The 13905-nt window shown below is 46.5% G+C and overlaps 6 protein-coding genes across 6 annotated transcripts; 4 read left to right on the top strand and 2 right to left on the bottom strand.

The window, feature by feature from the left end:
• Positions 1-75: 75 nt before the first annotated feature.
• Positions 76-2360, bottom strand: BHQ10_009796 (uncharacterized protein; the record flags this gene model as incomplete). The annotated part of the gene is made up of 6 exons (XM_040882749.1): positions 76-753; positions 801-861; positions 910-1048; positions 1096-1156; positions 1206-2106; positions 2167-2360. The coding sequence occupies 6 exons, from the start codon at positions 2358-2360 to the stop codon at positions 76-78; spliced, it is 2034 nt and encodes a 677-aa protein (XP_040738298.1).
• Positions 2361-3205: 845 nt separating this feature from the next.
• BHQ10_009795 (uncharacterized protein) lies at positions 3206-3661 on the top strand (the record flags this gene model as incomplete). Its single annotated transcript, XM_040882748.1, has 1 exon — positions 3206-3661. The coding sequence occupies one exon, from the start codon at positions 3206-3208 to the stop codon at positions 3659-3661; it is 456 nt and encodes a 151-aa protein (XP_040738297.1).
• A 199-nt stretch (positions 3662-3860) lies between these two features.
• Positions 3861-7103, top strand: BHQ10_009794 (uncharacterized protein; the record flags this gene model as incomplete). The annotated part of the gene is made up of 4 exons (XM_040882747.1): positions 3861-4674; positions 5282-5460; positions 5517-6669; positions 6727-7103. The coding sequence occupies 4 exons, from the start codon at positions 3861-3863 to the stop codon at positions 7101-7103; spliced, it is 2523 nt and encodes an 840-aa protein (XP_040738296.1).
• A 165-nt stretch (positions 7104-7268) lies between these two features.
• BHQ10_009793 (uncharacterized protein) lies at positions 7269-8728 on the bottom strand (the record flags this gene model as incomplete). Its single annotated transcript, XM_040882746.1, has 4 exons — positions 7269-7875; positions 7932-8056; positions 8117-8400; positions 8461-8728. 4 exons carry the CDS (start codon positions 8726-8728, stop codon positions 7269-7271), a joined length of 1284 nt encoding a protein of 427 aa, XP_040738295.1.
• A 375-nt stretch (positions 8729-9103) lies between these two features.
• BHQ10_009792 (uncharacterized protein) lies at positions 9104-10060 on the top strand (the record flags this gene model as incomplete). The annotated part of the gene is made up of 3 exons (XM_040882745.1): positions 9104-9156; positions 9211-9470; positions 9528-10060. The coding sequence occupies 3 exons, from the start codon at positions 9104-9106 to the stop codon at positions 10058-10060; spliced, it is 846 nt and encodes a 281-aa protein (XP_040738294.1).
• A 385-nt stretch (positions 10061-10445) lies between these two features.
• On the top strand, positions 10446-13797 carry BHQ10_009791 (uncharacterized protein; the record flags this gene model as incomplete). The annotated part of the gene is made up of 6 exons (XM_040882744.1): positions 10446-10541; positions 10595-10710; positions 10765-11222; positions 11275-11411; positions 11477-11541; positions 12108-13797. The coding sequence occupies 6 exons, from the start codon at positions 10446-10448 to the stop codon at positions 13795-13797; spliced, it is 2562 nt and encodes an 853-aa protein (XP_040738293.1).
• Between the last annotated feature and the right edge of the window lie 108 nt (positions 13798-13905).

The following is a 13905-nucleotide window of genomic DNA, read 5'->3' as shown; positions in this document are numbered from 1 at the left end:
GGTAGGAATTCTCCTTGGTAGAACTGAGACCGTCAAATTGACAGTCTCTTTGTTAGGAAATAAATGAATGGATAATTACGAATGAACAACCTGCAGCTTCAACTTGCCCAAAACAATCCGAATCATCCCCTGAATCCTCTTTGCAGAAGCAAACTTCCGACTAAAAGCCTGCAACAATTCAATGCTCAACTCCAAATCTTCAATTGCTTTACTCGACTCCAACACCTGAGACAAATTGTTCGGTTGTGCCGTTGTCGAGTACATCAAAGAAAGTGTCGCATTGAACAAAACAGCGAGATTGAGCCAATTGTATGAGAAGCGTTGCTGTCGATGCATGGTCGTGGCTTGTCGGATAGCCATGCTGGATGCTTCGGCAAGAACTCGCAGTTGAGCAAGATCTAGCGTTTGACAGAGCGGAGATGGGCGATAAAGCATAATTACATGGGTATAATAATTAAAGTCGAACCAATTTGTGCACAAATGAGGGACCTTGGATTGTAGGTCTGGTAGCGGAAACGGCATCGTCCGTCGCCATTCTATCAGCCTTCTGTGAAGGTTTTGGAGGGTCTGTTCTTTCATTTGTTGGTTGGCTGGGTCGCTGTTTCGGACTGCATGGACTTTACTTCCAATGTCACTAGCAATGGTCCGGAGGGCTAAGATGTGCAGGGGGATGGCCATGGTTGATGGCTCGAGCTTTGTGGATGGTATGATGCCATCTGGTTGTATGTTTTCGTCGTCTACGTCTGCAAAGGGCTGTACTATGTTAGCACGGTTTATTAAAGACACGGATTTCAGCATACCTCTACAGTGATATCATCATCTTGGATGGCGAATGGACGCCCCAAAGCCAACGAAACAACACTACAAACCGTGAGCATAGTTATATGTCAGACCCGTTTTCTAACGTACCGGTCCATCATATACAGGCAGAAGAAGAGGCGTTTCTGGTGCTCGGCAAGATCCACGGTGAGACTCTTGTATTGCTCAGCGGTATGTAAGCCCATGCCAGTCGCCATACGAGCCGCCATTCCGATCAAAATCCATGTATCTTTCAGAATTAGCATACTTCATGAAACATAGAGCAAAGCCACTTACTCGGACCAATTTTATTGAAAAAAGAGTACGATACTTGAAGCATCAAAACTTCTAGAGCGGCCTATGCATAAATTAGCTTACCGTAGGATAAGACCTATCATGATGCCTACCAAATCTCCGCATCCCATAGCACCCTCAAAATGCACCATGGCCCGGTTAAACAGCTGGACGGATTCCGACTCATCCAGCAAAGATACCGAAGAATATGCCGTTGATCCAATCGCTAGAACCATCCAGATCCGGAACTGCCACAACGGAGACTGAGCAAGCGGGTCGGAAGGGTCGGCATACAACCGCCAAAGGACAGTTGTGAATTCCTGCTGCCGAACAAACGGATACAAGGTATGAGAATGGGCGAAATAGAACTCGAGTAGATGGCTGATATGAGCCGGCTCGATAAGAGATAATACTTCATGAATAAGGCCGTCCTGTTGCTGATCGTTGGATAAAGGAAAATAGAGTGGCAGTGGCGGAGACGAGACCAAGTGCGTATTAATTTCGTTGAACGCAAATGAGAACGTGGGAGTAGTCTCCGTCTCATTTGGTACACAGTCATCTTCTTCTTCTTCATCATCATCGTCTTCCTCCTCCTGCTCATCATCAAAAACGAATTCTTGTCGATCTGGTGATAGTCGTCGGAGAACGGCCTGTGTAAGTTTGGCGAAAGATATCCCAGAAGATGATCCGACGTGGCGGTCTGCGGCAGCCTCCAAGGAAAGTAGTTTCAATTCATCCGCCAATGAGTCGGGTTTTTGGGTAGTAATGGGGATGTGCTGGCCATTTACTACACCTTGTTGCTGCTGGGTTGGCGGGCTGGCTTGTATCGGCTGCGGTTGCGCGATTACGTGGATCGGAGAAGTTTCTATCGGTCGAGTATTAAAGTCCAATCTCACACCGTCAATGTCATTCGAAGGACCGAATAGCGTTTCCTGTTCGGTCGTTCGCATATCAAGGAACATTGCCAATTGCTGCTCCAAGTCTTTGACACGCATTTCTAGTCCTCGGACATATCTATATAGATGATTAAAATCAGTTTCTGAGATCTCAGAAATACCAGTTGAATAAACGTACGCAATAGAGAATGTCGCCGTTTCTTTTTCGTCGTCGAGATAGCTGCATCGCTGATTGGCATGTTGACAGGCCCGACACTGTGGTAGGGCCTTGTCGCAGCGTTTCTTTCGGCGATGGCATCTTCTGCAAGAGCTTTCTGCTCGGGCTACTGGTCCTGACATTGCGTATAACTGGTTTTCGTCTTCTCTGATCATCAGTCTAGTGAGTCAGACAGCTGCAGAAAGTAGAGAAGGAGGAGAGCAGCTTATCAGTGCCTGAGCACTAACCACGGAATAAGTCTCCACACCCCCACGCCAGATACCCTCAAATGATTACAGATGGTATTGATAATATAGTACTAAACAGCTCAAGGGCATATATTTTCTGTGATTCTTTCAATCGAGTATTCTCTGTATTTAATTTTAATCTAAACGTTGCTGTCTGTCTTTCTTGTCCAGTTGTTGAGGAATGAGAAATGAATCTCTCGCTCCGCCTATCGGTAGCCTCACCAGCCCGATAAGGCGGTTCCTTCACCCCTCACTTGGAGCCCTCACTAGACCTAGAGCTTAGTAGTGACTCGAATATTATGGGGATCTAGCCAATTGGTGCAAGCTATATCAGTAAGTCTGAGCATTATAGATTTCATGATTGGTGCATCTCGAGCATTTCATACCCGTGAGTCAGGGCTCGGGGCTTAGGGCTAGGGCTCGATTTCCTTTCAAGGCAACTACAACGTAGCGCTAATCGCGATACTGGAGCCACGATGTATCGTTCTTTACCAAAAGCAAGATGCTTCTACACATGTTGGCAAACGATAATCGCCCGAGAAAAGACCTTAGTGTTGATTTTCTCGACTTCATCAAACTACGTATGCTTTGATGCAATGAGGAGCTTGTTTCGGTCGCGCCGCCATTGTCGGATGGGCCGCGCCTCGAGCCGTATACTAGAAGTATATTGACATAGAGCACCACGACCAACCCAACTGAACTATCATTAAATCCAAAGACAGTTCACACATACGAATTTCTTATTGCAAGTTGCTCATTTAAGCCTAAACAACATGTCGGTCAACGGACAGTCCTTCCTCCTCGACCCGGAAAAGAAAACTGGTGCCATGCGATACAGTCATGCCCGAGTCGTCTCACCAAACACTCACCACACAATCTACATCTCAGGCATCGCCGCCGTTACGCCAGACGGCAAATACGAAGGTGTAACTGAAAAGCCCGACGGAACATATGAACTCGACATTCGCGCACAAACCGCTGCAGTTCTACGACGAATCGAGAGTATTATCAAGGGTGCCTCTGATGGAAAGGCTGATCTTTACAATATTGTGGACGCGGTTATTTATATCTTGGATATGAAAACACAATATGCCGGCATGAATGAGGAGTGGAATAAGATCTGGGGTGATCGTGCCAGTGCGCCTGCGAGGGCGACGATTGGAGTGAGAGAATTGCCGGATCCCAGGTTTTTGGTGGAAATCAAAGCTACTGCCATTTTTGAGAAATAGTCGTCATAGATGGGCTAATTAGATTTTGGAAATATACTTGTGACCAACCGTGAATTGACTCATTGACCTGCATGCACCAATCAGTAAAAATGCTGTAGCGTCGGACTGTCCGACATCTAGAATGGCTTGAAATGTACGTTTCGTTCGTTGCATGCAGAAGGAATGTCGTTCCGTCAAATCACCTCATGAACTTCTCAATATGTCCCCCCTCAACACTGAGACCGCAATCCAACACTTCGCCATAAACAACTTCAAATTCCAAAATGGCACTACCCTCCCACAAGTCCAACTCGCATACCGCGAAGTCAACCCAACCAAAACTAAAATAGCCCTCATTCCCACCTGCTTCCGCGGCCGCATCAACTCAACCTTGAACTTCGCCGACGGCGCATTACGAGATTATCGGGTAATCGTGGTCGCTCTATTTGGAAATGGCGAATCATCCAGTCCATCAAATACACCCAATTTCCCGCAGACTCTTGACTATCGGGATTGTGTTCGCGCTCAACATAAGCTCATAAAAGAGCATCTGCAACTCACAAAGATTGATGTCATGGTTGGATTTTCTATGGGCGGGCAATGTACCTATCACTGGGCAGCGATGCATCCAAGCATGATTCTCAATGCAATCATCATATGTTCCTCGGCCAAAACAAGTTTACACAATTATCAGTTCTTGGAAGGTCCTAAGGCTGCTTTGCAGAGTTCTGTTGATTACATTGATGGAAATTTTAGGACAAATAGAGATTCTCCGCCGCTGCGTGGATTACACGCTTTCGGCCGCGCATATTCTGCCTGGCTGACTAGTGCCGAGTGGTTTGAGCAGCGCTTGTTTGAGAAGCAAGGATATAAATCACTGGATGACTGGGCTGCTGCTGTTGCCGGGACGAATTATAATGATTGGTATCCGGATGACTTGTTAGTGATGCTGGGAATGTGGCAGCGGTCTGATATTGGGGTTACAGCGGGCTCCTGGACGGATGAGAATGTTGTCTCTGTGTCTGAGGCTTTGGGTCGGTTGAGTACAAGGTGTCTTCTCATGCCATGTCACACTGATCAGTACTTTACATGGCAAGTCAGTGAGAGAGAGGCCAAACATATCAAAAAGGCGGAGGTGGCCGTCATTCCTTCAATTTGGGGACATGTGGCTGGAGGGGGTGCTAATCAGGAGGATAATGACTGGATGGATCGTAGAATTGCTCTCTTTTTAAGTCAAGTAGACTGATTCTTACAACGTTCATTATACTTCAATTGATACTATTGCATACTTGCCAGATACATAATCGCCTACAGAAACATAGCTTACAATCTCAGTAGGGCTAAATGGGCTAAATCTATGTTTATAACCCCGTGCCCTGCCATAACAACAACGATACATAGGTGACACGGCATCTGGAACAGCGAGAAAGAAGAAAAAGAAAGAAGAAAAAAGATAGCTCCAAAACAAAGCGGGGTCCTGTCATGATCAGGTAATTGAAATGAATATAAACCATTGGACGCCGTTCATGTCGGACAGCCCGACGCTTTCTTCGTGCATCCCACTTGGTGTTTACCAGACTTATCTTATCGCATTACGAGATGAGCACATTACTCTTTCCCTCTATGTGGCCATATAAACAGTCGGTCGCAGATCTGAGCTCATTAAATTTCATACTGTCAAGCAACTACATGTTCTGGAGAGCATCATCATGGCAGACGCCATCAAAATAGACGCCGATCTGGCAGCTTATCTCAATGTCGTTCCAAAGACCTACTCTCTTAGCGTTCTTGCTGCATTGGTGGGATATCTGATCTACAAGGTATATTCATCGTCGCTTCCTGGAGAAGAATGGAGCAGAGAATTGACCCTTGACAGTGGCTCGTTGCAACAGACATTCCGCACATCAAAGGCCTCCCAGAGATCCCAGGTGCAATTCCCGTCTTCGGCCATCTACTCAAATTAGGTGAAGACCATGCCACTGTTTGTGAACGCTGGTGGCGACAATATGGAAACTCCGTCTATCAAATCAAACTGGGGAACACTCGTGCGGTGGTCGTGAACTCTTTCGAAGATTGTCGCAAGATGTTGTTGGGTCACCAGAATGCGATTATCGATCGTCCCAAGTTGTACACCTTCCATGGCATCATTAGCAGTACTCAGGGCTTCACCATCGGTTCATCTCCCTGGGACGATTCGTGCAAGAAGAAACGTAAGGCCGCTGGAACTGCGTTGGGACGACCAGCATTGAGAAATTACAACAACATGTTCGATCTTGAGAGTTACTGCATCGTCCGAGACTTGAAGCGTGACAGTAAGAATGGCCAGCTAGAACTCAATGTCCGACCTTTTATTCAACGATACGCTCTGAACACTACCTTGACTCTGTGCTACGGTATTCGAATGGACGAAGTCTACGACGAGCTGCTTCGTGAAATTCTTTATGTTGGATCCGCCATCTCCCTTCTCCGGAGCGCATCTGAGAACTTGCAAGACTACGTTCCACTGTTGCGTTACATGCCCAACAACGAGAAGAACATCCGGTCCAAAGAGCTTCGTGAGCGTCGGGATGCTTATTTGAATCTTTTGCTTGACAAAGTCCGCGCCATGATTAAGAAAGGCACCGATAAGCCATGCATCTCTGCCGCCATTCTCAAAGATGAAGAGACCAAGCTGACCGGAGTGGAAGTATCATCTATCTGTCTTTCATTGGTATCTGGTGGTTTTGAGACGATTCCCGGTACTTTGACTTCGGCTATTGGATCCTTGGCTACACCTGAAGGCCAGGAGTGGCAAGATCGTGCTTATGCTGATATCAAGAGGTTCTACCCGGATGTTCGCGATGCCTGGACTGATTGTATTCATGAGGAAAAGATTCCTTATGTCAATGCTATTATTAAAGAAGCCGGTCGTTACTACACAGTCAGTTCCATGAGTTTGCCTCGAAAGACCGTTACGGAAGTGAACTGGAACGGAGCAATCATCCCTCCCAAGACGATGATTTTGATCAACGCCCAGGCTGGTAATCACGGTAAGCTCATATCCCACTATCTACATACAAGGTCAGATACTAACTGCACATTTCTAGATATCGACCACTTCGGCCCCGACGGGAACAAATTCAACCCCGAACGATGGCTGAAATCCCTTAATCCTCCCATCGAAAAGGAGACCACAGGTCTTCCTCACCTGAGCTTCGGAGCCGGCTCTCGCGCCTGTTCCGGACAGTTTATTGCCTCACGACTCTTATACGCTGCTCTCGTTCGTATCCTTTCATCATATAAGATTGTCGCGAGCGAGGATAATCCACCCAACACCGACTATGTGGACTACAATCAATTCAAGTCTGCTTTGGTTGCTATTCCGAGGGACTTCAAGGTCAAGCTTGTTCCTAGAGATGAGGCTATGACGACTGAATGTTTGGGAGCAGCCGAGGCACGGACAAAGGATCATTACAAGGAGTGATTTCAATGGTACATAGTGAGGAGACGCATTTTCGGTATCATTAGTAGTCTATGACTGTATATATGTGTCGGGTGTATCTGGGTAACTACAGATGCTTCCAATAAATATGTTAAAATACAATCATGAACCAATTTTACATGTACTAGCCCAGGCAAGGCAGGTATTTTAAACATGAAAACTCTGATTCTCCAATACTTCCTCCCAGACCAGTCTGAAACTCCCCAACAGCTGAGACGGAGGCATAAAAGCTCTTTCCAAAATAACCAAGAAGCCACTCCACTCCCTCAGGACGAACGCGCGCGCCAACCTCCAGAGCGTTGTTCTAAACCAGGCCCCAGTCTCAGAGTCTGCCGTCGTCGCCACACTGCCAACAAATAGTTGCCAAACCGTAAACTCGAATGATGAACAGAGACGAGTGTCCGGCTCGCTGAGAATGTTCTTTAGGTCAGAAGCTAGCATAGTGAGGTCGGCAGGCGAGGTGATAGCAAGGCGATCACACGATAGATAGAGGAATATGCGGATAGCCTGGGCGAGAGCATCGGTATATCGCAATTTACCCTGCAGCATGTCGGCTTTGTTTCGTATGCTCAGTATGCGATGATCGATTTCCTTGACGACGAAAGGGTCCGCTAGATTATATCTCTTTGAGTATTCAATTGCGGTGTGCATATCGTTTAGGTCTTGAGATATAGCCTCGAGCGTTTTCGAGATGGAATCTGGGAAGAACGAATGCAGCGCTTTTGCGCTTGTCTGGGATGGCATGTCATCGTCTCTAGTGAATATTATCAGCTACTTCCGTATTGTGAAAGATGCAAGCGGTCGTCATACGAAATGAGCAGTTCCGAGAACCAGGACAGATCATCATATGGGTCTTTCCGTCCTATTCTGTACTGTATCATGTGTCTGAAGCCAGCCATATGAATCTCAAATCCTGTTTCTCTTTTGGCTAGCCGCTGGAAGGAAACAAGAATTAGTTTTGTTGTTGCCAGTTTGGTTGGAAGGGCAAGACATACCTCGCAGTATGCCAGGGTGTATACCGCTCCAAGTACTCCGTCAGTTACTGCTGTTGCAGGATCATTCAATCTAGTATTTATGATATTGATAGCCTTAGCTTGGTGCTCGTCAGCATTAATAGCAGATCCTGAGCCATTCAAGCCATGATATAAAGCCGCCCATGCCAGGGAGGCTTCCAGAAGAGCCGGTTCGGAAAAATTCAATTGAACCCAGGATCGTTCCCGGAGCAAGGTCGCTTTGTCTGACGTTAGGGTGAGAAGTAAAGGTCTGAAGTAGCGAAATACTAGGTAATATGAACACAAGAGATTCAAGTGCAGGATGGATCAGCAGATGACTAGCTTACATTGATGGATAGTAATATAATCGGATTCCACAAGTACCATATACGGATTCAAGGCACAGTGCCTCATCACGGATTTCTCCGACTCTAATATCACTGCATCCATTAATTCCGTTTTAGTTTGCAAGACCTTGTTCCCACGTCTCGCATTTTCTAGTTGCCCTCGCCGTTTTTCGAAGTTCTTACGGGTGACATGCGCCCGCATACGCTTGGTGTTGGCCTCTCCTAGAGCAGGGTTTGTGACCGTCAAGAACGTGAATTGGGGCACCATTGCGACTGTATGGTTTCGTGAAATACGTCACTACGTATGCAATTGACCTTTTGGATTAAAAAGCAGGGGAAAAATATCTGTCGTCGCTTCAAACGTCGGATGGATTTGTCCGGATGTGGACTATTACCAGACAGGAAAACAAGATAGAGTCTTGTTTTCCTAAAGAGGTTAGGCCGCTTTTTGATTTCTTGGATATGGGGCATTATGAAGATTCATATGAAGTCCTTGATGTCTTAGAGTCTTGAATTTGTCATCCTTGTATTGCTCGCCCAGCTGTCTCTAGGTAGAGATGAATATAAAATGCCGTATTTTCTCCTTCCGAGGAAGCTTCAAATATCTTGATTATCAGAACAATTTCAACATTTATCAGCTCCAATGTATCCATTCGCAAGTAAAATCTCTGGCACTCATGCCTTGGTGACTGGTAAGTGAGTCCATCAATGGCAAAAACTGCGCCATTGCCATTGCTATTGCCATGTTAGTGTTGACATCTATGGACATAATTCAGGGGGCACTAAAGGCATCGGACGGTTGATAGTTCAAGCTCTCCTCGCTGAGGGCGCCAATGTGTCGTATTGTGCTCGAAACCCTCGAGGCGATGAATTCTCCGCCTTTCAAGGAGTTGCAGACAACGCCAGAGCCGTCGGATCCACGGTTGATATCGCCAATCCGACTGACATCAAGAAGTGGGTGAAGAAATCGGTTGATGAGTTTGGCAGAATTGATTGTGTAGTGGCCAATGGTAAGCTGTCTCACATAACAGTGGTCCTGGTATCCCTTAACTAAATCTAGGACAAAGCGTCTCCCATCTACCAGGATCCCACCCCTGAGCACTGGGAAAAGAGCTTCAACGCCGACATCATGGGTCTTGTAAGCCTACTGGAAGCGACAGAACCGTATCTAGTAGAACGCGCCAGAGCAGGAGGCTCCCCTTCCGTCGTGGTCATTACGTCTTTGGCTGGGTATGACCTTGTGCTGCCGACCATTGGAAGCCCTTATACCACTTTCACGCGAGCCAAACCAGTCATTGCCAAAGACTATGCTCGCAAATTTGCGCCCTTGGGTGTCCGTGTCAACACTTTGGCATTGGGGCTCGTTAATACACCAAATATCACTCATCCGGACGGTTCGGTCGAATGGAGCACCTATCAAACTTTCAAGAAAAACAACCCTGATGTTGTCAAGGCTCTAGAAGACAAGGTTCCTCTCAAGAGAGCTGCGGAGTGTGAGGAGATTGCGAACGTAGTTGTTTTCCTGGCAAGTAGTCTTTCGAGCTACGTTTGCGGTGCGACGATTACAGTTGATGGCTCATTCTCGACGGCTCTAGTTTAGAAAATTCATCAATAGATATATTACGAGCGTATGACTCACATGAATGTTCCGAGATCTCAACATCATTCTTCATAGCTATCATGGGATAATGTCGAGATAGAGAATTCGACCATGTCGCAAAGTAGTAACAAATATTGATAGGCTAAAAGGAACCTTTGTCAAATATTCAGCATACCCCACTAATTACGTTTATTTTGGGGTTGGGCTAGACGTATGCAATCATGTAGTTCATGGTTTACAAGCTGCTGTCGGTCCTCCCGACATCCCCGCAGTCAAGTTCTCTACTTGTAAATACATCCATCAACGAAAACAACAGTGGACAATACATAAATGATTTCTTTATACGCTCGTCCGTTTGAAGTTTTGAGTAACCGGAATATCCACAATGGCACAGTTAGATTGTCTCAGTCTGTTTAACGTCCAAGGCCGAGTGGCCGTCGTTACTGGCGGAAGTAGTGGATTAGGGCTTATGATATGCAAGGTGAACATCATTATACATTTTTAGCAGGCAACACGGCTGACTCTTTGAATCAGGGGCTTGTATCAAATGGCGCCAAAGTCTACGTTGTCGCGCTACCTAGTGATCCCATTGACGAAGTAGTCAAAGAGCTCAACCAACTTGGTTCTGAGGCTGGTGGAGGCGCATTTGGGTATGTCATCCTTCTTCACCTCTAGACTCAAGAAAGCTAATTACCCAATTGCAGATTCCCATGCGACCTCTCCTCCAAATCATCCATCCAAGCCCTAGCGCAAGAAATCTCCAAACGAGAAACACACCTCGACATGCTCGTTTCCAACGCCGGCATTCGTCGTGACCCGCCCATCCAATGCAACGTCCTCACAGCCTCAGTGACCGAACTCCAAGAATCAATGTGGTCCAGCGACGAGGCAGACTGGGAGAAGACTTTCCGCGTAAACACGACTGCTCATTATTTCCTGAGTGTTGCATTGTTGCCCCTTCTCGCTGCTGCGGCTACCGAGGGTCGAGACCAGGGACGTGGAGTGGTCGTGATCACGAGTTCGTGTGCGAGTATGCATAATGTTACCAATATAGATCTCACGAGTTATGCGGCTAGCAAAGCTGCAACGGATCATTTGGTAAAGCTGTTGGCTGCTAAGTATCATCGGTTTTATGTGAGGGTGTGTGGGATAAATCCTGGATGTGAGTTATGCTGTCCTGTATTGTATAAGAAGCCTGCTGACAATTCCTAAAGTCGTTCCCAGTAATATGAATCCAGTTGGTGCAGAGGGCAACATTTTCAGCAATTTATTTGACAAAGTGCCTGCAAAAAGGGCTGCAATTGCGGAAGATATTGCTGGTACGGTGCTGTATCTCGTGAGCAAAGCTGGAGTAAGTCTTTTTTATCTTCCCATCATTGGTCTCAACGTCCAGTATTGATCATTGTGTTTGTCTAGGCTTACGTGGATGGTATATCACTTTGTGTTGATGGGGGAAGAATACTTCTCGCTAATGGGCAGGAGTAATGCTTTACGTTCGCGTCTTTTGATGCGATCAATAAATAAATGTTCAACTCTTGAAATTTTTCATGTCACATTAGCCGTAGTTCAACGCTCCGTTTAAGATTAAAATCCCAATACAAAGTCGCCGATTTCAGACTAGCCCTAATACCAATGTAAACAACATGGATTTGTAGAATCTCACCATCTGTATGGAACGCATGCAGCATTTGCAGTCAGAATAGGAGTCCTTAGAAAACCAGCATAAAACGACTAAAATGATATCAAATGAGAATGCTTAACGTGGGACATCGGCGACCCCGCCGGTTGTATAGCTTCATTCGGCCAGCCCGCTTTCTTGTCATTCTATTCGTGTGCCTGTCTAACTTAAGTTTGTAGTTGAGAACCCCAATCAAAGACTTGATTTGCTGAAGTTGATCAATTGATTGGACTCGATTGAAAACAAAACACAATCCAACGGCCGATATAACAGCCATTGTAATCAGCATGTCAATCGCATTTCTCGCCGATAAATCACAGTCAGGTTGTTCCTTTACACAAACACAAACAACAACTAATTCGTATGCAGATCCAAAGTCACCAAAGAACAGCTCAAAGACATCGCCCAAAACCTCAACATAACAATTGAAGATGGCCCCGATGCCGACGCCTATCTCTTACTCCTCCAATCCATGGAAGCGATAATGCAACGCATAGAAGATGGCACAGATTACATGCACCCAGGGCTATCACCCGTTCCAACCACAGAAACGCGGGACTATTGGTTGCCACAGGATAGGAATGAAATAAATCCGTTGAATGCATGGAGGCATCGAACTGAACTCGTCGCTTCTAAGCCGACTAGTTCTTTGCTGCAAGGTCGAACAATCGCGATCAAGGATAACATCTCTATCGGGCATCTGCCGACAACTCTCGGCACGTTTACGGAAATTTTATGCAAAGATGGGAAATTGCCTGTTTCACCTATTGATGCTTCAGTTGTGTCCAGAGTGCTGGAAGCCGGTGCCATAATCAAAGGATCTTCAAATTGTGAGAATTTCTGCGCTTCACCTTTGTCATATAGTGCCGCTACGGGACCTGTGCATTCCCCTTGGTTGCACGGGTATACCTCTGGCGGTAGCAGTAGTGGCTCTGCTGCGCTGGTATCTTCCAATATCGTGCAACGTCAAACAGGAAAAAGCTTCGGTACAACAGTCGAGCTAGCTATTGGCGGTGATCAGGCAGGTTCCGTACGTATCCCGGCTTCGTTTACGGGGATATTCGGTCTGAAACCGACCCATGGCTTGATACCATATACCGGAGCAGTCGGGCTTGCCCCCATGATCGATCATTTAGGTCCTCTAGCGGAGAAGTTGGAAGACGTTGCGTTGCTCTTGCAGGTCATGGCTGGCTACGACGGGATCGATCCAAGAATGAGCCCTGAATCACCGTTGAGGAGTCACGTACTCGATTATCCAGCTCTATTATCCCAATTCCGGTCTCGATCAGTCGCTGAGGGCGAAAAGCTCGGTTCGTCTTTTAAAGTGGGATTGATAACTGAGTCGTACGATATAGCTGGTCTCACTCCCCAAGTTCGGGATATAGTCCTGAAATCCGCAAGGAAATACTTCACCGAAGCTGGTGCCAGTGTCTCTGAAGTCTCTATTCCCATGCACCGTGAGGGTATCGTTATATGGACCGCCGCCTCGCGCCCATCAACATCCGAATGGGCCTGTCAAGGTAAACCAGGCGGATTTCTCACCTTCCCAGCACCACATATCCACACACAATGGCCGCCAACGCAAGAAATGTACGACATCCTAACAGCCACAAACCCGGCTTTGATAAACATCATTTTCAATGCGCCCTTCATCACTGAACGGTTCGGCCCTATGACTGAGGCGAAAGCGTATAGAAAAGTGTATGAGTTACGTGCTGCGTATGATCGTGCTTTTGAAGAATTTGATGTACTTGTTACACCCTGTGCGCCGAGTGTTTCGACGCCGCATCCGAAGATGACTGCAGATGATGATGGGGCTGCTAGCTCTATCATGGATAAGGTGAATGTTGCGGTTGGTGTGACGACAAATACGGCGCCATTTAATGTTACGGGTCATCCGGCGATGAATGTGCCTTGTGGATTTGGGGGTATTGAGGGCAAGGCAGATGTAAAGTTGCCGATTGGGATGCAGGTTGTGGGTAAGAGGTGGGACGAGATGAGTATATTCAAGGCGGCGGCCATTTTTGAAGAGGGTCGTCGTTTAGCTGGTGATTTATAAACTAGCCTTGATATTTTGTATCTTCTTCGTTGCATATCATATACGAAATCATAATATATACCCACGCGAATCACATATCATTGCTATCATATCAACGTATCGACTATC

This window comes from Talaromyces amestolkiae, assembly GCF_001896365.1.
Source record: "Talaromyces amestolkiae strain CIB chromosome Unknown scaffold26.1, whole genome shotgun sequence".
Lineage (NCBI taxonomy): Eukaryota > Fungi > Ascomycota > Eurotiomycetes > Eurotiales > Trichocomaceae > Talaromyces > Talaromyces amestolkiae.
The sequence above is the reverse complement of the archived record's forward strand: the minus strand, read 5'-3'. Positions and strand labels throughout refer to the sequence as shown.